Raw genomic sequence first — 19,187 nt, 5'->3', positions numbered from 1 at the left:
AGAACCAAGTAACGAGATAGTTCCTTTGAGAAGGAAATATAGTATCATTTCCTCTACCCTAAAGTGGATTGATGGAGAATATTTGCTGTTTCAGATGTCAGGGTCAAATGTATTCTCTTTTCTTACACTCCACTAATTGCTCAACATCATGCCTCAGATGTGTTTTCTTTCTATTTGGTCCTGGAATAGATTTTGTTGTTTCTGGTTCTCCAATTGCCTTTCTTATTTCTTTCTGAGAGAAGAAACAGATGTTGTCTCCATTATGTCAACCAGAAAGACTACTTGCTGTGCCCACCTTCCTGTGCCTGTATTCTTTGCAGGTGCACTGAGATGAAGTAGTTGTTGTGTTTATCCAGCATTCCTTCTCTCCTCTCTTTTGGGGAACTGCAGCTCTTTCAGTTCAATGATGTGGCTTAGGTGTTTTCCCTATTTTAAGTGGGTGGGCCTGTCACCAAGGTCTGGCAGTTTCCCTTGATGGCAGCTCATCCGAGGGCTGGAAACATAACTGAGGCAAGGATAATTGGAGTCCTTCTATGGGATTCGATCAGCAGCTATTAACGGTGAGAAGCACTCATCCCTTTAGCTTCACGTAAGGCTTGATCCAGGGACTCAATGATGTCCAGAAGGACCCAGGGTCAGTATATATCTTTCCTCTGCTCTCAGTGTTGTCTTTACCCGCTGGCTCCTCATAATGAACTGTGAGCAGCAACATGCTTCTCTTGTGCAGTAAATGGAAGAGGTGTCAATTCCACCAACCCACAGGGCTTGAGAATACAGGAGGAAAATCAGGGTATTTTTACCAAAAGAAGAGTGAACTAATTTTGGAAACCAAAACCACAGATGTTCACACCCTTTTCTATTGGATTTCTTTTTATTTCAGCAATTCTATTTTAAATTTCCAAGAATTATTTTTTGCTTTCTTTTCATAGCTGCTTTTTTTTTTGTTTTATGAATATATTGGCACTAGAATCTTTCTTTTCATAAGTTCTTTGTATTCCTTGAATTATCTGTTCCCTCCGGGATTGGTTTGTTCACTTTTTGTTTAGTTTATTAAAGAGGGAATATTGGCCAGGCACGGTGGCTCACACCTGTAATTCTAGTACCTTGGGAGGCCGAGGTGGGTGGATTGCTTAAGCCCAGGAGTTAGAGACCAGTCTAGGCAATACAGTGAGACCCCCATCTCTACAAAAAAAAATTTTTTTTAATTTGCTGGGCATGATAGTGGGTGCCTATGGTCCCAGCTACTTGGGAGGACGAGGTGGGAGGATCACTAGAGCCTGGGAGATCGAAGCTTCAGTGAACCATGATTGCACCATTGCACTCCAGCCTGCGTGACAGAGCGAGACCCTGTCTCCTTGTTGTCCAGGCTGGTCTCGAACTCCTGGCCTCAAGTGATCTGCCTGTGTTAGCCTCCCAAAGTGGTGGGATTACAGGCGTGAGCCACTGCACCCGGCCAAACCCGTCTCAATAAATAAGTAAATAGGCAGTATGGCTCAGTAGTTCAGAGCTCAACTCAGGAAACAGGTTGCCTGGGTTCAAGTTTCATTTCTCTGCCCCTTACCAGCCATATAAACCTCGGTCAAGGTTATTTTACTTTACCATTCTGTGACTCAGTTTCCTATAAGTGGAGATAACAGTAGCACCTAGCTCAGAGGGTTGCTAAGTGAGTTAATAAGTATAAAATTGTCAGAACACTGGATGGGTGTGGTGGCTCATGCCTGTAATCCCGGCACTTTGGAAGGCTGAGGCGGGTGGATCACCTGAGGTCAGGAGTTCGATACCAGCCTGGCCAACATGGTGAAACCATGTTGTAATCCCATCTCTACTAAAAATATAAAAATTAGCCGGGCATGGTGGAACGTGCCTGTAATCCCAGGTACTTGGGAGTTTGAAGCAGGAGAATTACTTGAACCCAGGAGGCGGAGATTGTAGTGAGCTGAGATTGAGCCACTGCACTCCAGCCTGGGTGACAGAAAAAAAGACTCCAGTTCAAAAAAAAAAAAAAAAAAAAAAGTTGTCATAACACTGCCAGGCCCACAGTAAGGATGCAATAGTTGGTTTTTATTTTTTTATTTATTTTTTAATTTTTCGATACAGAGTCTCACTCTGTCACCCAGGCTGGAGTGTAGCGGCACTATCTCAGCTCTCCACAACCTCCACCTCCAGGGTTCAAGCGAGTCTCCTGCCTCAGCCTCCCAAGTAGCTGGGATTACAGGTTGATTATACTGGAACTCACATGGGGCATTTCCTCTGCCCTGCAGTGTTACATGTGGGGGTGGAGAGGTACATGTGCCAGCTGTCGACCCTTTGGGGTGTGTTGAGTCCCCGTAGAGAGTCCACTCCTGCTTCGGCCTCTGAGGCAGCTTTCTCTCAGCGTGCTTTGGCTCTGGTTTCCTTTACCCTCATCTGTTCCTGAACGTGATCCTTCCTTTTTCTATCTTCTAGAAGTAAATCAAAATCAAAATCCCTGTGCAGTGGATACTCCCCATCCCCCAGACATCCTGTTCCCAGCCCTTCTATTTCCTTTTCCCTTTGCTTACTGTGCTCTCAGTGGTATTGGATAGGCCAGGGATGGCAGAGACAAGTTCTCGTCCACCACCTTGAACCAGATGTTGATGTGGTAGTTTAAATGTGTGTGTGTGTGTGTGTGTGTGTATGTTTAGATGGAGTCTTGCTCTGCCACCCAGGCTGGAGTGCACTGGCGCAATCTTGGCTCACTGCGACCTCCGCCTCCTGGGTTCAAGTGATTCTCCTGCCTCAGCCTCCTAAATAGCTGGGATTACAGGCACCTGCCACCACGCCTAGCTAATTTTTGTATTTTTAGTAGAGATGGGGTTTCACCATGTTGGCCAGGCTGATCTCGAACTTCTGACCTCAGGTTATCTGCCCATCTCAGCCTCCCAAAGTGCTGGGATTACAGGTGTGAGCTACCGTGCCCAGACTAAATGTTCTTAACTCCATCTGACTCTGCACAGATGGTGTCCCTTGGGGCCTGCATGTGTTCACACTGGATGCCTAGATCCTGTGCAGGGAATAAAAAGGGAGGACATGTACTTGGGTCTTTCAGTTTTCTTGTAACAGGCATCCTTGGGCTTGTTGACTTTTCCTGGGAGTCTGGTTTCAGAGCCGGTCCCTTAGTGGGTCATTCCACCTAGACCTTGTGGTTGTGTTGGGGAGGGAGGTCTCTTCAGTGTCTCTGAAAACCCCAGAGCCTTGAAACACTCAGGGACGGAAGTGGGTGAGTACAAGATGCATGAACAGGAGAGGAGAGTCAGAGGAACAGATGACAGGCTGGGTGAGGTGACTGAATGAGCGAGGGTCCAGGGTGTGACTATGAGAGCAGAGGTCACCTTGGGTGGAGGAGAGAGGAGAGTCAACATTCTCAGAGCTCTTTTGATGTTCCAGGCCCTGGGAACTCTTCATACAAGCTTTCCAGAGGACTCCAGCTTTTGAGTCATTGAGTGACTCCCGGGATCACACAGCAGGTAAAGGATATGTCTGGATTTGAACCCAGCATTATGCAGGGCTTAGGCTTTTAGCCACTGAGCTACATGACTCCCATCTGCCCCAAGCTGACTACAGCATGGGTCTCAAAGATCTCCCTTGGGCCTCTATAGACTGAGCTGTCCCCACCTGAGACGCAACAAGTGGGTCCGAAGGCTGAGGAAGCAGAGGGCTCTGGCACCCTCTGGGGGAGGCAGGAGGCTCTGCAGAGATACTGGCAAGGAGGTGGGCAGCGGCCTGAGGCTGGAATCTGGGTAGGTCCAAGGAATGAATGAATGAATGAAGGTCCTGGTTGCTGCACAGGAGGGCAGGGCTTCATCTCCCCCTACTTCTTAGCACTGGGCCCCTAGGATTTACCTGGGCACATCACCTGTTAGAATAAAGACATGAGACCATGTGACTAACTTCTAGCTAGTGGAATATAAGCAGCAATGAAGTGTGCAATTTAAAGAATTACCTTTTTTATTGTTGTTAAGAGACAAGATCTCACTCTGTCACTCAGGCTGGAATGCAGTGACAACACAATTATAGTTCACTGCAGCCTCGAGCTCCCAGGTTCAAGTGATCCTCCTGCTTCAGCCTTCTGAGTGGCTGGGATTGCAGGAGTGACCCACCACATCAGCCATTTAAGGAGTTATCTTAAAGTAGGTGGCATGGCCTACTTTGTCCCTTCCTCCATCCTGCTTTCCTGAATGCAGATAAAGTGGCTGGAGCACAAGCAGCCACTTTGGACCGTGACTGGAAGAAGCCCATTGACAATGACCGAGCCAAAAAATAAAAAGGGATCTAGTTTCATGATTATGCCATATCATCTCGGATGCCAACACTTACTTGATGGAGAGGGTGAAACTCTTCTGTTTTATTTAAAACACCATTATTTGGTGTTTTCTGTACTCGTAGCAAAACTTATTTTTTTCAACCAAAAAGTTTTGCCCCTGGCAAATTCTCTAACCTCCCTATTCCTTGGTTCTCCTATCTGGAATAAGAATAATTGGCCAGGTATGGTGGCTCATACCTGTAATCCCAGCACTTTGGGAGGCCAAGCCGGGTGAATCACTTGACTGGAACTCTCAGGAGGGTGAGAACAGCCTGGGCAACATGGTGAAGCCCCATCTCTACAAAAAAATACAAAAATTAGCTGTGTCTGGTGGTACTCACCTGTAGTCCCAGCTACTTGGGAGGCTGAGGCAGGAGGATCGCTTGAGCCTAGGAGGTCAAAGTTGCAGTGAGCCGAGATTGTGCCATTGTACTCCAGCCTGGGTGACAGTGAGACTCTGTCTCCAAAGAAAAAAAAAAAGAGTAATTATTATGAGATGAATGTATAACAGTGTGACCTATTGAGAAATTGCATTTTTTAAAAATTTTTTGAGGCAGAGTCTCATTCTGTCATCCAGGCTGGAATGCAGTAGTGTGATCTTGGCTCACTGCAATATCCACCTCCCAGGTTCAATCGATTCTCGTGCCTCAGCATATTGAGTAGCTGAGATTACAGGTGCCCGCCACTAGGCCTGGCTAATTTTTGTATTTTTAGTAGAGACGGGGTTTCGCCATGTTGGCCAGGCTGGTCTTGAACTCCTGGCCTCCAGCGATCTGCCCACCTCGGCCTCCCAAAGTGCTGAGATCACAGGCATGAGCCACCGTGCCCAGCTTACCTAGTTATTTTTATTTGTTTACTTAGGCTGCTGTATACTGAAGGAAATGACAGGAAGCAATGCTCCCTGACTAATCAAGGTAGATAAGTCTTTGTTCTCCTCACCCTAAGGAAAGGTAAGCACGTTCTGGGTGTGTTGTTCTGGGACTTAGGCCTTGTATCATTTTGCTAACGTAGCCACAGAATTCTCAGCAGCATCCAGCAATAAACTGATGCATCCACAGGTTGGCTGGGGTCTGGCGGACGTAGGCTGGGCTCAGCTGAGTTTTGTTTCAAACCATGGGTCTGATTCAGGTCATCTGCATGTGTTCGTCATCCTCTTTGGACCAGCAGGTCAGTTGGAGCCTGCCTCTTGCCTGGCAATGACAGAAATTCAGGGGAGGCCAACCGCTTAAGTATGTTTCAAGACTTAGCTTGAGTCATGTCCATGCACATCCATTGGCCAGAGCAAGTCATATGGCTAAAGTCAAAGTAAAGGGATGCTTTCCCACCATGCAGCCAAGCCATGTATACAGTCCCAGTGGACTGAAGGATCAGTACACATGTGTCATAACCCCACAGGCCTAGAGCTGGGGGTCTCTGTACCAGCTGTTGAAGGAGGAAGTAATGGGATGAACCCTTTGTGTTTTGGTCAAAAGAGGAAATGGCCCAAGCATAGCAGTGGACACAGGGGCTATAAAGAGGAACAGAGTGAAAGAGACCTAATATCTCTGGAGCCTGAGCATTTCAGGGTAGAATGTCACCAGACATCTGCTTTGGGGCACCATGGCCTGAGATTCTGGATCCACCCTAATTCAGGGTTTCACATCCTTTTATACCTGCACATTTGGCCTTGCCCTCAGGGTACAGGGGCCTAATTTGCTGTGGCCAGCTCCTCGCCAGTACAGGTAGGCAGGGACTGAGTTGAATTAAGTTTGAGTTGTGAAATTTTTTTAAAAAATGGCCAGGAGTGGTGGCTTACGCCTGTAGTTCCAGCACTTTGGGAGGTCGAGGTGGGAGGATCACCTGAGCTCAGGTGTTTGAGACCAGCCTGGGAACATAGGGAGACTCTGTCTCTACAAAATAATTTAAAAAATTAGCCGGGCATAGTGGCAAGCGCCTGTAGTCCCAGCTTCTCAGGAGGCTGGGGTAGGAGGATTGCTCAAGCCTAGAATTTTGAAGCTGCAGTGAGCCAAAGTGAGCCAAGATTGCACCAGGACACCCCAGCCTGGGTAACAGAGCAAGACACGGTCTCAAAAAAAAAAAAAAAAAAAAAAGTCTTGTTGCTTATATCTGGGATTGCTTGGAGCAATTAACATCTGCTTCACATGTCAAGTGCCTGCACAAAGTAGCCCCTCAATAAGATGGGCTGCAGTAATGTAACAGTAACTAGCTGTGGCGGGGGCTTTCCTTTCCTGTCCCAAGGTAGGGGTGAAGATATAGGATAGTGGCCGGGTACAGTGGCTCACCTCTGTAATCCCAGCACTTTGGGAGGCTGAGGCAGGCAGATTACTTGAGGTCAGGAGTTCAAGACCAACCTGGACAACATACAAAAATACAAAAATTAGCTGGATGTGGTGGTGCATGCCTATAATCCCAGTTACTCGGGAGGCTGAGGCAGGAGGATCGCTTGAACTTGGGAGGTGGATGTTGCTGTGAGCCGAGATCGTACCACTGCACTCCAGCCTGGGCGACAGAGTGAGACTCCATCTCAAAAGCAAAACCAAAACAAAACAAAGAAAGCCAACAACAAGAAACCAAAAACCAAAAAATGTACAGGATAGTAAGCGGGGGAAGAGAAAACCTGAGGAGTGTCCTGGACATTGGGGCCCTATGTCCCCCACAACAAGAGACTGCCTCTTGGGGGCTCTTAAGAGTACCCAGTGGTACAGCGAGGCTCCCGAATGGCTTGGAGAACAACTGCCTTGGCCAGGGCATCGTGTAGTGTGTCCCCACCCCAGGCTGCGCGTGCCTCCCTCTCAGGTGTCAGGGAGGAGCTGTTTGCAGGAAGCCCCCTTCCACTTCCCCCAGCCTCCCTAGGGGGCTCAGAGAGAGTGGGGTGTGGACTTGGCTGGTGAATGGGAGCCCCCCACCCCATTTCTCACTTTGCCTGGGGAGGCTTCAGCATCGCAGCAGTCCCACTTCTGCTTGCTGGAGTCCCTAAGTCCCTGGCCTTGCCAAGGGCCTTCCCCTATGGAGGTCTTCCCCGTTTTGGCATTGCGCAAGGCCTGCAGATGCCTCCCTGACCAGCCTCCAGGCTGGACAGTAGAGCTAAGGCTTTGGGAAAGAGGAAGCAGCCCCCGAGACGGGATCCTTCTCTCTTGAGCCGGCAGAGCCCTGGGGAGCCAGCTGCATCAGGAGCTTCTGCCTGGCCTTCCTGTTCTCCTCTCCGCAGGTCTAGCACCCCCGCAGCCACTTCCTCCTGTGGAGCAGGTACCGCTGTCCCTGGTCCCTGGGCCCGGAGGGTGAGTGGAGCATTAGGAGCGGGGCTGGGCTGAAACTGTCTGAATAGGGTAGGGGCAGGGGTGGGGGGAGTCCATCTGGGTGTGAGTGGTGGACCCCAAACCAACCCAAGCGCAAGGCACTAATCAAAGCTAGACTCAACTGAAACCCTTCCACCACCCCAAATCCTTCCAACCTGCATCCCAATCCCAGACCATCATCCTCCGCTGACCCTGCCGTAGCCCCAGCCCCAGCCCCTATTCCAACCTTACCTCACCCTCCCCTCACTTGCACCCAACCACAACCATTTACTCATCCATCCAATTCCAACCATCCATCATCCCAACCCTAACCGCAACTCCGACTCTATCATCCTCATCTAAACCCAGCCTCCACCGTATCTTAACCATCACCTGTAACCAACTCCAACCTTCACCCTTACCCCCACCCATCACTCAACCTCAATGTCCACCCCAATCCCAGCCTTAATTTGCTTCCAAAATTCCAACCTGACCATCACCCTGACCTCAGCCCCAGCCCAGCCCAATGATAATCTCTCCTTACTCTAACCCCAGCCCCATTCCACTTCATCCATCACCACTTTGTCGGTCTACAGGAGGGCTTCTGGTGCTGTTCAGCACAGTTCGGAGAGTGGGCACTCCAGCCAGAAGTATTTAGAGCCAGATTAAGGAATGAAGTGTGAAATTTCTACTGCCCATGTCAAAGCCAATAGGCATTCATTATGGATTCTATGGCACTGATAATTAACATTTGGCCGGTGATTGGGGATTTCCACTATTTTGACCGTAATCTGCTCCAGGAATTACCCATCTGTACCCTGACTCCCTATCTGTGGGCCAGCAACCTCCAGCTGGCCTTGTCACCCTGTGTCCTTCTTTCTCTAGCCCAATGGGGAAGTTGGGGAGAAACCTTGGTGTCAGGAAACAGAAACTGAATCCTACGCCAGGGCCTAGCTGTCCAAAGGGAAACTGCCTCTGCCCTTTCTTCCCCAGCTGAACTTGGCCTCTGGAATCAGAGGTCAGGAACCTGGGGCCCCAGCCCACCCTCCAAGACCTCCTGAGGCGCTTGGTCTCAAACAGGCAGCAAACGTGAGTGCCCACTGTGTACCAGGCCAGCCCAAGGCACGCCGATTCAACATATACCAATACTAGGAGTGAGGATTTAGAATCCTGTCTTCAGAGCACCCAAGACTTGGAGACTCAAGGATGAACCTCAGGAACTTCTGTCTGGGGGACAATGATTTCCAAAAGAGTCACCCAAGATGGTTCAGGGCTGCAGAGCCACTTGCTCCCTGTTCCTAGCACGCCGCTCCCTTCTCCGGGACCTGCAATCCCGCCTCGACCACCAGGGGACGCTGGGTACTCACTAGGCCACAGCCGCAGACCAACTTGTTGGGCAGGGGGCAGGGGGCAGGGGGAGGCGCGGGGTGCGCACTGTCCCCTCAACTCCAGGCTTTCAAACAGGGACAGAGGTCTCCTTTCTGAGCTGTCCCTGCTCTTTCTCTTTCCAGAACAGTTATCTGGGCTGAAGCTGGTCTTTGTGGTGGAACAGGCTGAACCAATAGGCTGGACTCTGGTGGGGCTGACCCCTTTGGGGTTGGAACCAGGCTAAGCATAGGTGGCCTCTACATAATGTGATTGTAGTAGTCCTGGAAAGGGTCCTCCCCTGCGCCCTGTTCCAGGGTGGCTGTGTCCAGAACCCCACCATTCTTCCATCAGGTTCACATTGTACTTTTCGGGACCCCAAATGGGAGGAACAGGGGAGCTTGGACAAGATAGCTGCCCTGGCCATAGTAGAGCTGACCCTGACATCCCTTGTGGCCAGGGACACATCTGACCCCCAGTATGCCCAGCAAGCTGCTTTTCTTCATGGGGAGGTGTCCAGGCCCCAGGGCCCCAGCTACACTATTCTCCAGTGGCCAAGAACCAGGTGTGGAGGCTGGGGGGGCATCTTCCCAGAAGGGGAGGAGGCCTAGGGCTTCCCAGAGAACTGGAGATGAGCCCCTGGGCCTCCACAAATGGCCAGACCGGTCCACTCCAGCAGCCCACGAGAGGGCTGGGTCCCCTGGAGAGAGGTGTCCTTCCTGTCCCAATCCCGCCCTGTACTGTGCTCCCTGCCGGGGCACCTTCTGCCTTCTGCAGTGCGCTAAGTCCCGCCTGGTCAGCCTGACCAGCCCTGGGCCTCGGCTCAGCCCCTTCCCAGGTGTGCCCCCTGGTAGTCATAGGAATCTGCTGAGCCCAGCCCCTGAGGCAGATAGGCTGGGGGCTGGGAGGTCATGAGTTTCCTGTCCCCACTTCCAGCCTCCCCGTTCACTTGGCCAAGTCAGCATTTAGGACCAGGGAGGATTGCAAAGTTGGCAACATGGGTGTGTATGTGGTGAAATATACATAATATAAAATTTACTGTTTTAACTGTCTTTAAGTGTACAACCCATGACATTAAGTACGTTTGCAATATTGTGTAACCATCACCACTGTCTATTTCCTGAACTTTTTCATTATCTGAGACACTCAGCCATCATTAAACATTAACTCCCCCTCCCCACAGCCCCTGGTTACCTCTACCCTACTTTCAGTCTCTGAATGTACGTAGTCTAGATATTTCATGTAATTGGAACCCTACAATATTTGCCCTTTTGTATATGGCTGATTTCACTGAGCATAATGTTTTTAAGGTTCACATATGTTAGAATTCATTCCTTCTTATGGCCAATTGATATTCCATTGTATGTACATACCACAGTTTGTTTATCCACATCCATTCATTGATGGACATTTGACCTGTTTCCACCTTTTAGTGGAATAGTGCTGCCGTGAACATTGGTGTACTCTGTTAGAGTCCCTGTTTTCAGTACTTTTGGGTATATACCTAGGAGTGGAATTACTGGATCATATGGTAATTCTATGTTGACTTTTTGAGGAATGACCAAATTGTTTTCCCCAGTGATTGAACCATTTTATATTCCTACCAGCAATACACAATAATTTTAATTTCTCCACATCCTCACCAATATTTATTATTTTCTGTGTTGCTTTGTTTGTTTGTGAACAGCCTCCTAAAGTGTTGGGTTCACAGGCATGAGCCACTGTGTCTGGCCAAGTTTTAAATTTTGATGAAGTCCAACTTACCTATTTTTTTTTCTGTGCTTTTAATTTCATACTTAAGAAAGCATTGCCTAATCCAAGGTCATGAAGATTTTCACCTATGTTTTCTTCTGAGAGTTTTATAGTTTTACTTATATATGTTTCTGGCATCTCTTCCTTTTGGACTCAGGTCTGTGGTACCCCTTAGACACTCCCTGACCAGGGGCACTCCATGGTTGAGGGCCTGCCTTTTTGGATATGGTACACTCAGCACATATTGAGCTCATGTTTGTGGGGTATGTGTTCCACAGGGCTCTCACACTACCTGTCAAACCTAGACTTGCCCTGCACCTCCCCACTCCAACTCTGAACCTCAACTCTGAACCCCTAAAGACCTCACCCCTCTCTTAGTCACTAAGGGGTTTGCTGAATGCCTGGTGGCACATATCTTCAGTTCTAGGTCCTGAGAAATGGGCTCTCACAAGCTATAAAAAACAAGGCAAGGACAGAGATAGCTCTGGGGTAGCTACAGGAACCTCAAAGGAGAAGTTCCAGCTGGAAGTCAAATTCATGCTGCACCTTGAAGGCTGATTAAGGTTTCAGTAGGCAAAGATTATTTGTGGTGGAGATAGAGCTGGGCAGCTAGGAAGCCTGTGAGCAGACAGAACTGCCCCCAGAATGGGTCTGTGGAGAGCAGGGAATGGGGACAGAGCTGGGGGCAGGAAATGAGGACCTTTCACATCTCACAGGCAATGGGGAGCCACAGAAGGTTTTTGAGCAGGGGAGTGACTATTAAAGGCAGCACTTTGGCAAGTTCAGTAAAGCCCCATTATGGCCTATAGTTAGTAAGGCAGGTGGTAGGAGACAAGCCTCAGGAAGAAACCATCTTTCTGGCTGGGTGTCTTGGAGTGAGTCACTGGGCATCTCTGAGCTCCAGTTCCCGTTGGTTTGGGTGGTAGGGAGGGGGCAGGGAAGTGGGGAAGAGGGAGAAACAGCTGTTCATCTGCCTTAGGGTGGTATCCTTGAGGGGCTGGGAAAGCAGAACTTGGGGTAGGGCCAAGGGACACACAGGCTTTTCTGAGGCAAGCCACCAAGTGAGGGCATTCCTGGGCACAGCCTGAGCTGGGAACGTGGCCTCTTGGCTCTCTGCTGGTGGCTGACCCAGAGGTCCTTAAGAGCCCTACTCTCTTGTTGGGTTGGCCAGCAGAGGAGGTGGGGACACAGGCTTGGACTCCCAGCAGGTGCTGGGGCTGAAGTGCCCAGAGGTGTCCCTGGAGGCCCCTGTGTGCCCAGCCAGTGCGGTGCGCACCACCCTCTTAGGCAACAGGAACAACACAAGAACCTGCTATGGGCTTCTTGCCCGAGCTTCTCCTACTGGCCTCATTCTTCCCACCAGGTAAGCTTTGCAGGCCTAGTGCCTGTCTTCCAGGGCCCAGCCTTCGTAAGTCCAGCCCTTGGCTGATTAGACTATGCCTGGGTTACAGGTTTGGTTGCCGAGGTCAAGGGAGGGTCCAGTAGGGCAGTGGCTGGGAGCTGGGCAGGAAGCTATGATCTGTCTTGGAGCCACCCTACCAAACCTCTGAGCAGCCTCGGGCAGTGGACTGACCCCGGGGGCACTGAGAAGGGCTGCTCTAAGTGTGCATTTCTTGGGGTAGGGCAGAGTTTGGGAGCCCGTCTGGAGCACCTTCCCTGGGGCAGTTCTCTGGGCTCTGTGGCACCCTGAGGCCTGTAACACCCTCCTCTCTGTCCCCCTGCCATTCTTCCCCCAGGCCAGGCCTCATGGGGCGTCTCCAGTCCCCAGGATGTGCAGGGTGTGAAGGGGTCTTGCCTGCTTATCCCCTGCATCTTCAGCTTCCCTGCCGACGTGGAGGTGCCTGATGGCATCACGACCATCTGGTATTACGACTACTCGGGCCGGCGGCAGGTGGCAAGCCACTCAGCGGACCCCAAGCTGGTGGAGGCCCACTTCCGCGGCCGCGCCGAGTTCGTGGGGAACCCCGAGCACAAAGTGTGCAACCTGCTGTTGAAGGACCTACAGCCCGAGGACTCTGGCTCCTACAACTTCCGCTTCGAGATCAGTGAGGGCAACCGCTGGTCAGATGTGAAAGGCACCTTGGTCACAGTGACAGGTGATAAGTGGGGTGGCCTGGCTGCTCCCCGGGAGGAATTCCCAAGCTGCTTCTGGACCCCTTGGCTCTCAGCCCCAGCCCTTGTGCTGACTCTAACCCCAGCCAGTCTCAGCCTCCGTTCCAGCCCCGGTGTAGGCCCAGGCCTGGTTCTCCCTTGTTTTCACCCAAGTGGGGCTGGAGTAGAAAGCGCCTTTCCTTTCCTTCCCCTAAAAGCCCCCTCCCCAGGGCTCTCTCCTCAGCTGGGGTTTCCAGGGCAAGGGATCTCAGGGGTGGTGAAAGGGGGTCCTGAGCACTGCTGTCTGTGTCTTCAGAGGAGCCCAGGGTTCCCACCATCGCCTCCCCGGTGGAGCTTCTCGAGGGCACAGAGGTGGACTTCAACTGCTCCACCCCCTACGCATGCCTGCAGGAGCAGGTCAGACTGCAATGGCAAGGCCAGGACCCTGCTCGCTCTGTCACCTTCAACAGCCAGAAGTTTGAGCCCACTGGCGTCAGCCAGCTGGAGACCCTCCACATGGCCATGTCCTGGCAGGACCACGGCCGGATCCTGCGCTGCCAGGTCTCCGTGGCCAATCATAGGGCCCACAGCGAGATTCACCTCCAAGTGAAGTGTGAGTTGTCTGGGGACACACCCTTGTGGCTGAGCACATCTGTGGCTCCCTGACAAAACCCAGCCCCTCTCCAGCCCACAGAAACGGAACCTTTGCTCCTGACACAAAAGCAGGCTGCACCTGGGCCTCCAGGGTAGGGCAAGTGGAGAGACACTGCTGAGCCCCGAGGGCTTCGTTAAATGGTTCCCTTCCACCTCCTACTGCTTCGAAGGGGCTTGTCCTTGAGGCCAGGTTGGGCAGAGAAAGGGAGACACAAAGGGTTGGGGAACAGGAGCTCCCACGCAGCTTCAGGGTTGGCAGCAAGCGTCCTGGGATTTCCCCCGCGCTGGAGGATGCTGCGCAGGTAGGGTTTATCCCTTTCCTGCCTTAAGCCTTCTCATGACCATGGGGACCGGGGTGTCACGCAGGCATGGCTATGAGTCAGTGGGGAGAAAGCCCGGGTTTCCATTGGTTATGCATCTTCCATCTCAAATGGGGCAGCCTATTCTAGGACAATCGCTGCTCACAGGCATCTGGCTGCTGGCTCCACCCAAACACTAGCTGTGAAAACTTCTGGCAAGTTCCTTGCCTCCCAGAGCCTCTGTTTTCTCATGTCTATGGTGAAGATAACAATAGATAGTTCCTGTCTCATAGATTTATGTTAAAAATTAAAGGAGATGGGCTGGGCGCGGTGGCTCACGCCGGTAATCCCATCCCTTTGGGAGGCCGAGGCAGGTGGATCACTTGAGGCCAGGGGTTCAAGACCAGCTTGGCCAACATGGTGAAACCCCGTCTCTACTAAAAATATAAAAATTAGCCAGGTGTGGTGGCGTGTGTCTGTCATCCCAGTTACTAGGGAGGCTGAGGCAGGAGGATTGCTTGAACCCAGGAGGCGGAGTTGCATTGAGTCGTGATTATGCCACTGCCCTCCAGCCTGGGTGACAGAGCGAGACTATGTCTCAAAACAACAACAACAGCAAAAAGCAAATAAAGGAGATGACCCAGGTAAGGTATTTAGAAGAGTGTCTGGCACATATTAAACACTTGAGACCGGATACAGTGTCTCACACCTGTAACCCCAGTGCTTTGGGAGGCCAAGGTGGGAGAATGGCTTGAGGCAAGGAGTTCGAGACCAGGCTGGGCAACATAGTGAGACCCTGTCTCTACAAAAAATTAAAAAGCAAAAATTAGCCGGATGTGGTGGTTTGCACCTGTAGTCCCAGCTCCTTGGGAGCCTGAGGCAGGAGGATCACTTGAGCCCAGGAGTTTCAGGCTGCAGTGAGCTACGATTGTGCCTCTGCACTCTAGCTTGGGTGACTGAGCCAGACCCTGTTTCTAAAAAAATAAGAATAAAACACTTGAATACACAGAGAGAGGCTTTGGAACAAGATTTCAGGAAATGCAGTTTCTTTGCATTGTTGGCCTCCTGACAAACTGGGTAACTATTTTCAGAACTCGTTTGATGCTGCCTTTGGCCCCCTCCCACTAGGTGGTTGGTCCCTTACCAACAGCTTCCACAGGCCACTAAAGCTAGCAGCGAGGTACCCATGGCCCTGTGTGTGGAGCTTGCCTCAAATAGAGGAGGGGCAATGGACAGCATTGGGAAGGAGAAAACTACAGCTGGTGGGGCAGGCTGGACGCTGGGCCAAGCATCACATGATCAGCTCTCAATGGCATAGGAATGCGTCAGGCGCAGGGGGCAGGAAAGGGATGGACATGGGCAGACAGAGTGTGCCCTGGGTGGGGACTGAAGGGGACTGCTGTTTTATCTGGGCATACTTCCTTAGGACAGAGCTTTGAAAGGGGGACAAGAAGAAGTGTGCCATCCCCTGCCTCCCCAAGCACCTTACCTGATACCCCCCACTGTGCCTTTCAGATGCCCCCAAGGGTGTGAAGATCCTCCTCAGCCCCTCGGGGAGAAACATCCTTCCAGGTGAGCCGGTCACACTCACCTGCCAGGTGAACAGCAGCTACCCTGCAGTCAGTTCCATTAAGTGGCTCAAGGATGGGGTGCACCTCCAAACCAAGACTGGTGTGCTGCACCTGCCCCTGGCAGCATGGAGTGATGCTGGCGTCTACACCTGCCAAGCTGAGAATGGTGTGGGCTCTTTGGTCTCACCCCCCATCAGCCTCCACATCTTCAGTGAGTTCTTGGGAAGGTTGTGTATTGGCCAGAGAATAGGGAGGGGCTCAGGCCTCAGGGACAGAGAGGCGACAGGGCAGGGCAGAGCCAGCAACTGGCATAACCCGGTGCTTCCTGGATGCATGTGTGGAGTCCCAGCCTTGCCTTACCATGAGACAGGTGACAATACCCCCACGAAGGGTGGGATATCAGGGGGTCCTGGTGAGCCAGACAAACAGATGCAGAGCACTCTGGGAGGCTCCACTGTAGTGGCAGGCGGGTGGTGTAGGATGTGCAGAGATGGAGGCTGATTGGCTGAGACCTGGGGACTATGTGGGGCTGGGGCTGGAAGTCGGCTAGGATCCCCCATCACTCCCTGTGCTGCCCTTGCAGTGGCTGAGGTCCAGGTGAGCCCAGCAGGTCCCATCCTGGAGAACCAGACAGTGACGCTAGTCTGCAACACACCCAACGAGGCACCCAGTGATCTCCACTACAGCTGGTACAAGAACCATGTCCCGCTGGAGGACGCCCACTCCCATATCCTCCGGCTGCATTCCGTCACTAGGGCTGATACTGGCTTCTACTTCTGTGAGGTGCAGAACGCCCATGGCAGCGAGCGCTCGGGCCCTGTCGGCGTGCTAGTCAACCGTAAGTGGCCAGGGTGGGGTGGCACTGGACACAGTCAGAGCAGGGCCAGACGGTGGAGCCCCAAGGAAAGGTTGGGGTCCTGGGCATGGGAACTTCAAGGCCACTTACCTGGAGGTGGCCCTGAGCTCACGTCCCAGCTCTGCACACCTGGGCAAGGTTTTGACCTCCCTCCTATTTTATAAAAACTTTTTATTTGGAAGTTTAAACTTATGAAAAGTTGCAGAGAAAGACCAAGAATGATTATATACCTTTAACCTAGATTTCCCATTTATTAACATTTTGGCATATTTGCTTTATCTTTCTCGCTGTCTGCACAGACACACACACGTACATACATATATATAAATGTATGGCTATAGACTTGCATATACGCGTGTGTACATATATGGGCACTTGTGTGTATGCACATCCACTCTATGTGGACATGGGCACATATACATATATGCACACTCGCTATATATACACATATGAATATGTTATCTATGTATCTACCTACATATTTATATTCCTGTAGCTGCAGACATGATGCTCTTTACCGCTAAATTCCTAAGATCATTCTCTTACATAACCACAATGCAATGATCATGATCAGGAAATTTAGCATTGATGGAAGACTTTTTTTTTTTAAGATGGAGTCTGGCTCTGTTGCCCAGGCTGGAGTGCAATGGTGTGATCTTGCCTCACTGCAACCTCCACCTCTGGGGCTCAAGCGATTCTCCTCCTGCCTTAGCCTCCCAAGTAGCTGGGATTACAGTCACCCACCATCCTGCCTGGCTAATTTTTCTGTTTTTGTAGAGACAGAGTTTCACCACGTTGGCCAGGATGGTCTTGAACTCCTGACCTCAGGTGATCCACCTGCCTCAGCCTCCCAAAGTACTGGGATTACAGGTGTGAGCCACTACACCCAGCTGATAGAAGACTATTATCTAAGCTATAATCATTTTACCAATGGACCTAATACTGTCTTTTGTAGCCATCCTTTTTCTGGTCCAGAATATAATCACAGTTCACTCACTGCATCGGGTCGTTGTGTCTCTTCATTCTCTATTAGTCTGGGACTGTTCCTCAGTCTTTCCTTGTCGTTCTTGACATTGAAACTTGCAGAGTTCAGGCCTGCTGTTCTGAGGGGGTCCCTCACTCCACATTTGCCTGACTTGAATGGCCTGAGACCATGCCCTCTGGCGGGAGGCTGCGGACGGACATGCTGCTCTGCCCTGTCAGGAGACACTCCCTGGCAGCTTGTCCCATTGCTGATGATGCTCACTTTGATCACCTGGCTAAGGTGCTGTCCCTCACCAGATCTCTCTATTAGTTTTCTCATCTTTGAAGTGGGGCTCCTATCCCCACTTGCAGGGTGGCCTTGAGCACTGCCTGGGACAGCAGAGTGATGTGCCCAGCCCAGCCAAGGACAAAAGTGCGTTCAGCAGGTGCTCAGGCGCTTTGGGATCACCCCCTTCTCCCATGGCATTGTAGGACAAAGGGGTGCAGAGGTCACCGGTTGTATCGGGGTATCCAGGGAATGAGGGTGACAGACCCGCCTCTCTTCTCCACACAGACCCGCCTCTCACCCCAGTCCTGACAGCCTTCCTGGAGACCCAGGCGGGACTTGTGGGCATCCTTCACTGCTCTGTGGTCAGTGAGCCCCTGGCCACACTGGTGCTGTCACACAGGGGTCATATCCTGGCCTCCACCTCCGGGGACAGTGATCACAGCCCACGCTTCAGTGGTACCTCTGGTCCCAACTCCCTGCGCCTGGAGATCCGAGACCTGGAGGACGCTGACAGTGGGGAGTACAAGTGCTCAGCCACCAACTCCCTTGGAAATGCAACCTCCACCCTGGACTTCCATGCCAATGGTAAGACGGGCACTGGCAACCAGGGAGAGTGGAGGGAGCCTGAGGAGGAGCCTGCTCCAGCCCATTCCTTCTAGAAGCCTAGTGGACTCAACTGCAGGACTGAGCTAGCTGGCTAGGTTACATGAAAGGGGCTGTGCAGTGACCCAACCTCAGAGCTTCCTGAAAATCAAGGCAAAAAGGGAAACACAACAGGTCGCATCATTCCTTTGCGTATACACTGACTTTAAATGTGGAGAGTCCCTCAGAAGCATTCATTATTTTTTAATTATGAAACTTTGGGAGCAGGCTCTATGCTAGCAGTCAGATGTGGGAAGTCAGATAGAAAAATAGGGTTTTCTGGCTGGGCGCGGTGGCTCACACCTATCCCAGCGCTTTGGGAGGCCAAGGTGGGTGGATCACGAGGTCAAGAGATCGAGACCATCCTGGCCAACATGGTGAAACCCCATCTCTACTAAAAATACAAAAATTAGCTGGGCATGGTGGCGAGTGCCTGTAGTCCCAGCTACCTGGGAGGCTGAGGCAGGAGAATCGCTTGAACCTGGGAGGCGGAGGTTGCAGTGAGCCAAGATTGCGCCACTGCACTCCAGCTTGGGCGACATGAGTGAGACTATCTCAAAAAAAAAAAAAGAAAAGAAAAGTAGGGTCTTCCAACTTTCGATATGTGCACTGTCCTTCCCTCCTCCTGAGGCCATGGTAGCTAATTGATCAAGCCAGATTTTTGTTTTTGTTTTTTGAGATAGGGTGTTTCTCTGTTGCCTAGGCAATGGTATGTTCATGGCTCACTGCAGCCTCAAACTCCTGGGCTCAAGCCATCCTCCCATCTCAGCCTCCCAAGTAGCTGAGACCACAGGCCCATGTCACCACACCCAGCTAATAAAAAAAAAAAAATTATGACCAGGCACGGTGGCTCATGCCTGTAATCCCAGCACTTTGGGAGGCCGAGGCAGGCGGATCACCCGAGGTCAGGAGCTCGAGATCAGCCTGGCCAACATGGTAAAACCTCGTCTCTACTAAAAGCACAAAAATTAGCCAGGTGTGGTGGCATGCACCTGTGGTCCCAGCTACTAGGGAGGCTGAGGCAGGAGAATTGCTTGAACCTGGGAGGCAGTGGTTGTAGTGAGCTGAGATCACACCGCAGAACTCCAGCCTGGGTGACAGAGCAAGAC

General features: G+C 51.4%; 1 protein-coding gene across 2 annotated transcripts in view; it reads left to right on the top strand.

Annotated features, from left to right (window-relative positions):
- Positions 1 to 12,027: 12,027 nt before the first annotated feature.
- SIGLEC1 (sialic acid binding Ig-like lectin 1, sialoadhesin) overlaps positions 12,028 to 19,187 on the top strand; it is a 20,725-nt gene continuing 13,565 nt past the window's right edge. For both annotated transcript variants that reach the window (XM_011974963.1, XM_011974955.1), the window contains exons 1-6: positions 12,028 to 12,076; positions 12,450 to 12,809; positions 13,121 to 13,417; positions 15,273 to 15,539; positions 15,912 to 16,166; positions 17,722 to 18,021. In XM_011974963.1, coding sequence (XP_011830353.1) covers positions 12,028 to 12,076; positions 12,450 to 12,809; positions 13,121 to 13,417; positions 15,273 to 15,539; positions 15,912 to 16,166; positions 17,722 to 18,021 — 1,528 coding nt within the window. The remainder of the gene's footprint in view (positions 12,077 to 12,449; positions 12,810 to 13,120; positions 13,418 to 15,272; positions 15,540 to 15,911; positions 16,167 to 17,721; positions 18,022 to 19,187) is intronic.

Source organism: Mandrillus leucophaeus, unplaced genomic scaffold (genome assembly GCF_000951045.1).
Source record: "Mandrillus leucophaeus isolate KB7577 unplaced genomic scaffold, Mleu.le_1.0 Scaffold101, whole genome shotgun sequence".
In the NCBI taxonomy this organism is placed as follows: domain Eukaryota; kingdom Metazoa; phylum Chordata; class Mammalia; order Primates; family Cercopithecidae; genus Mandrillus; species Mandrillus leucophaeus.
The sequence above is the reverse complement of the archived record's forward strand: the minus strand, read 5'-3'. Positions and strand labels throughout refer to the sequence as shown.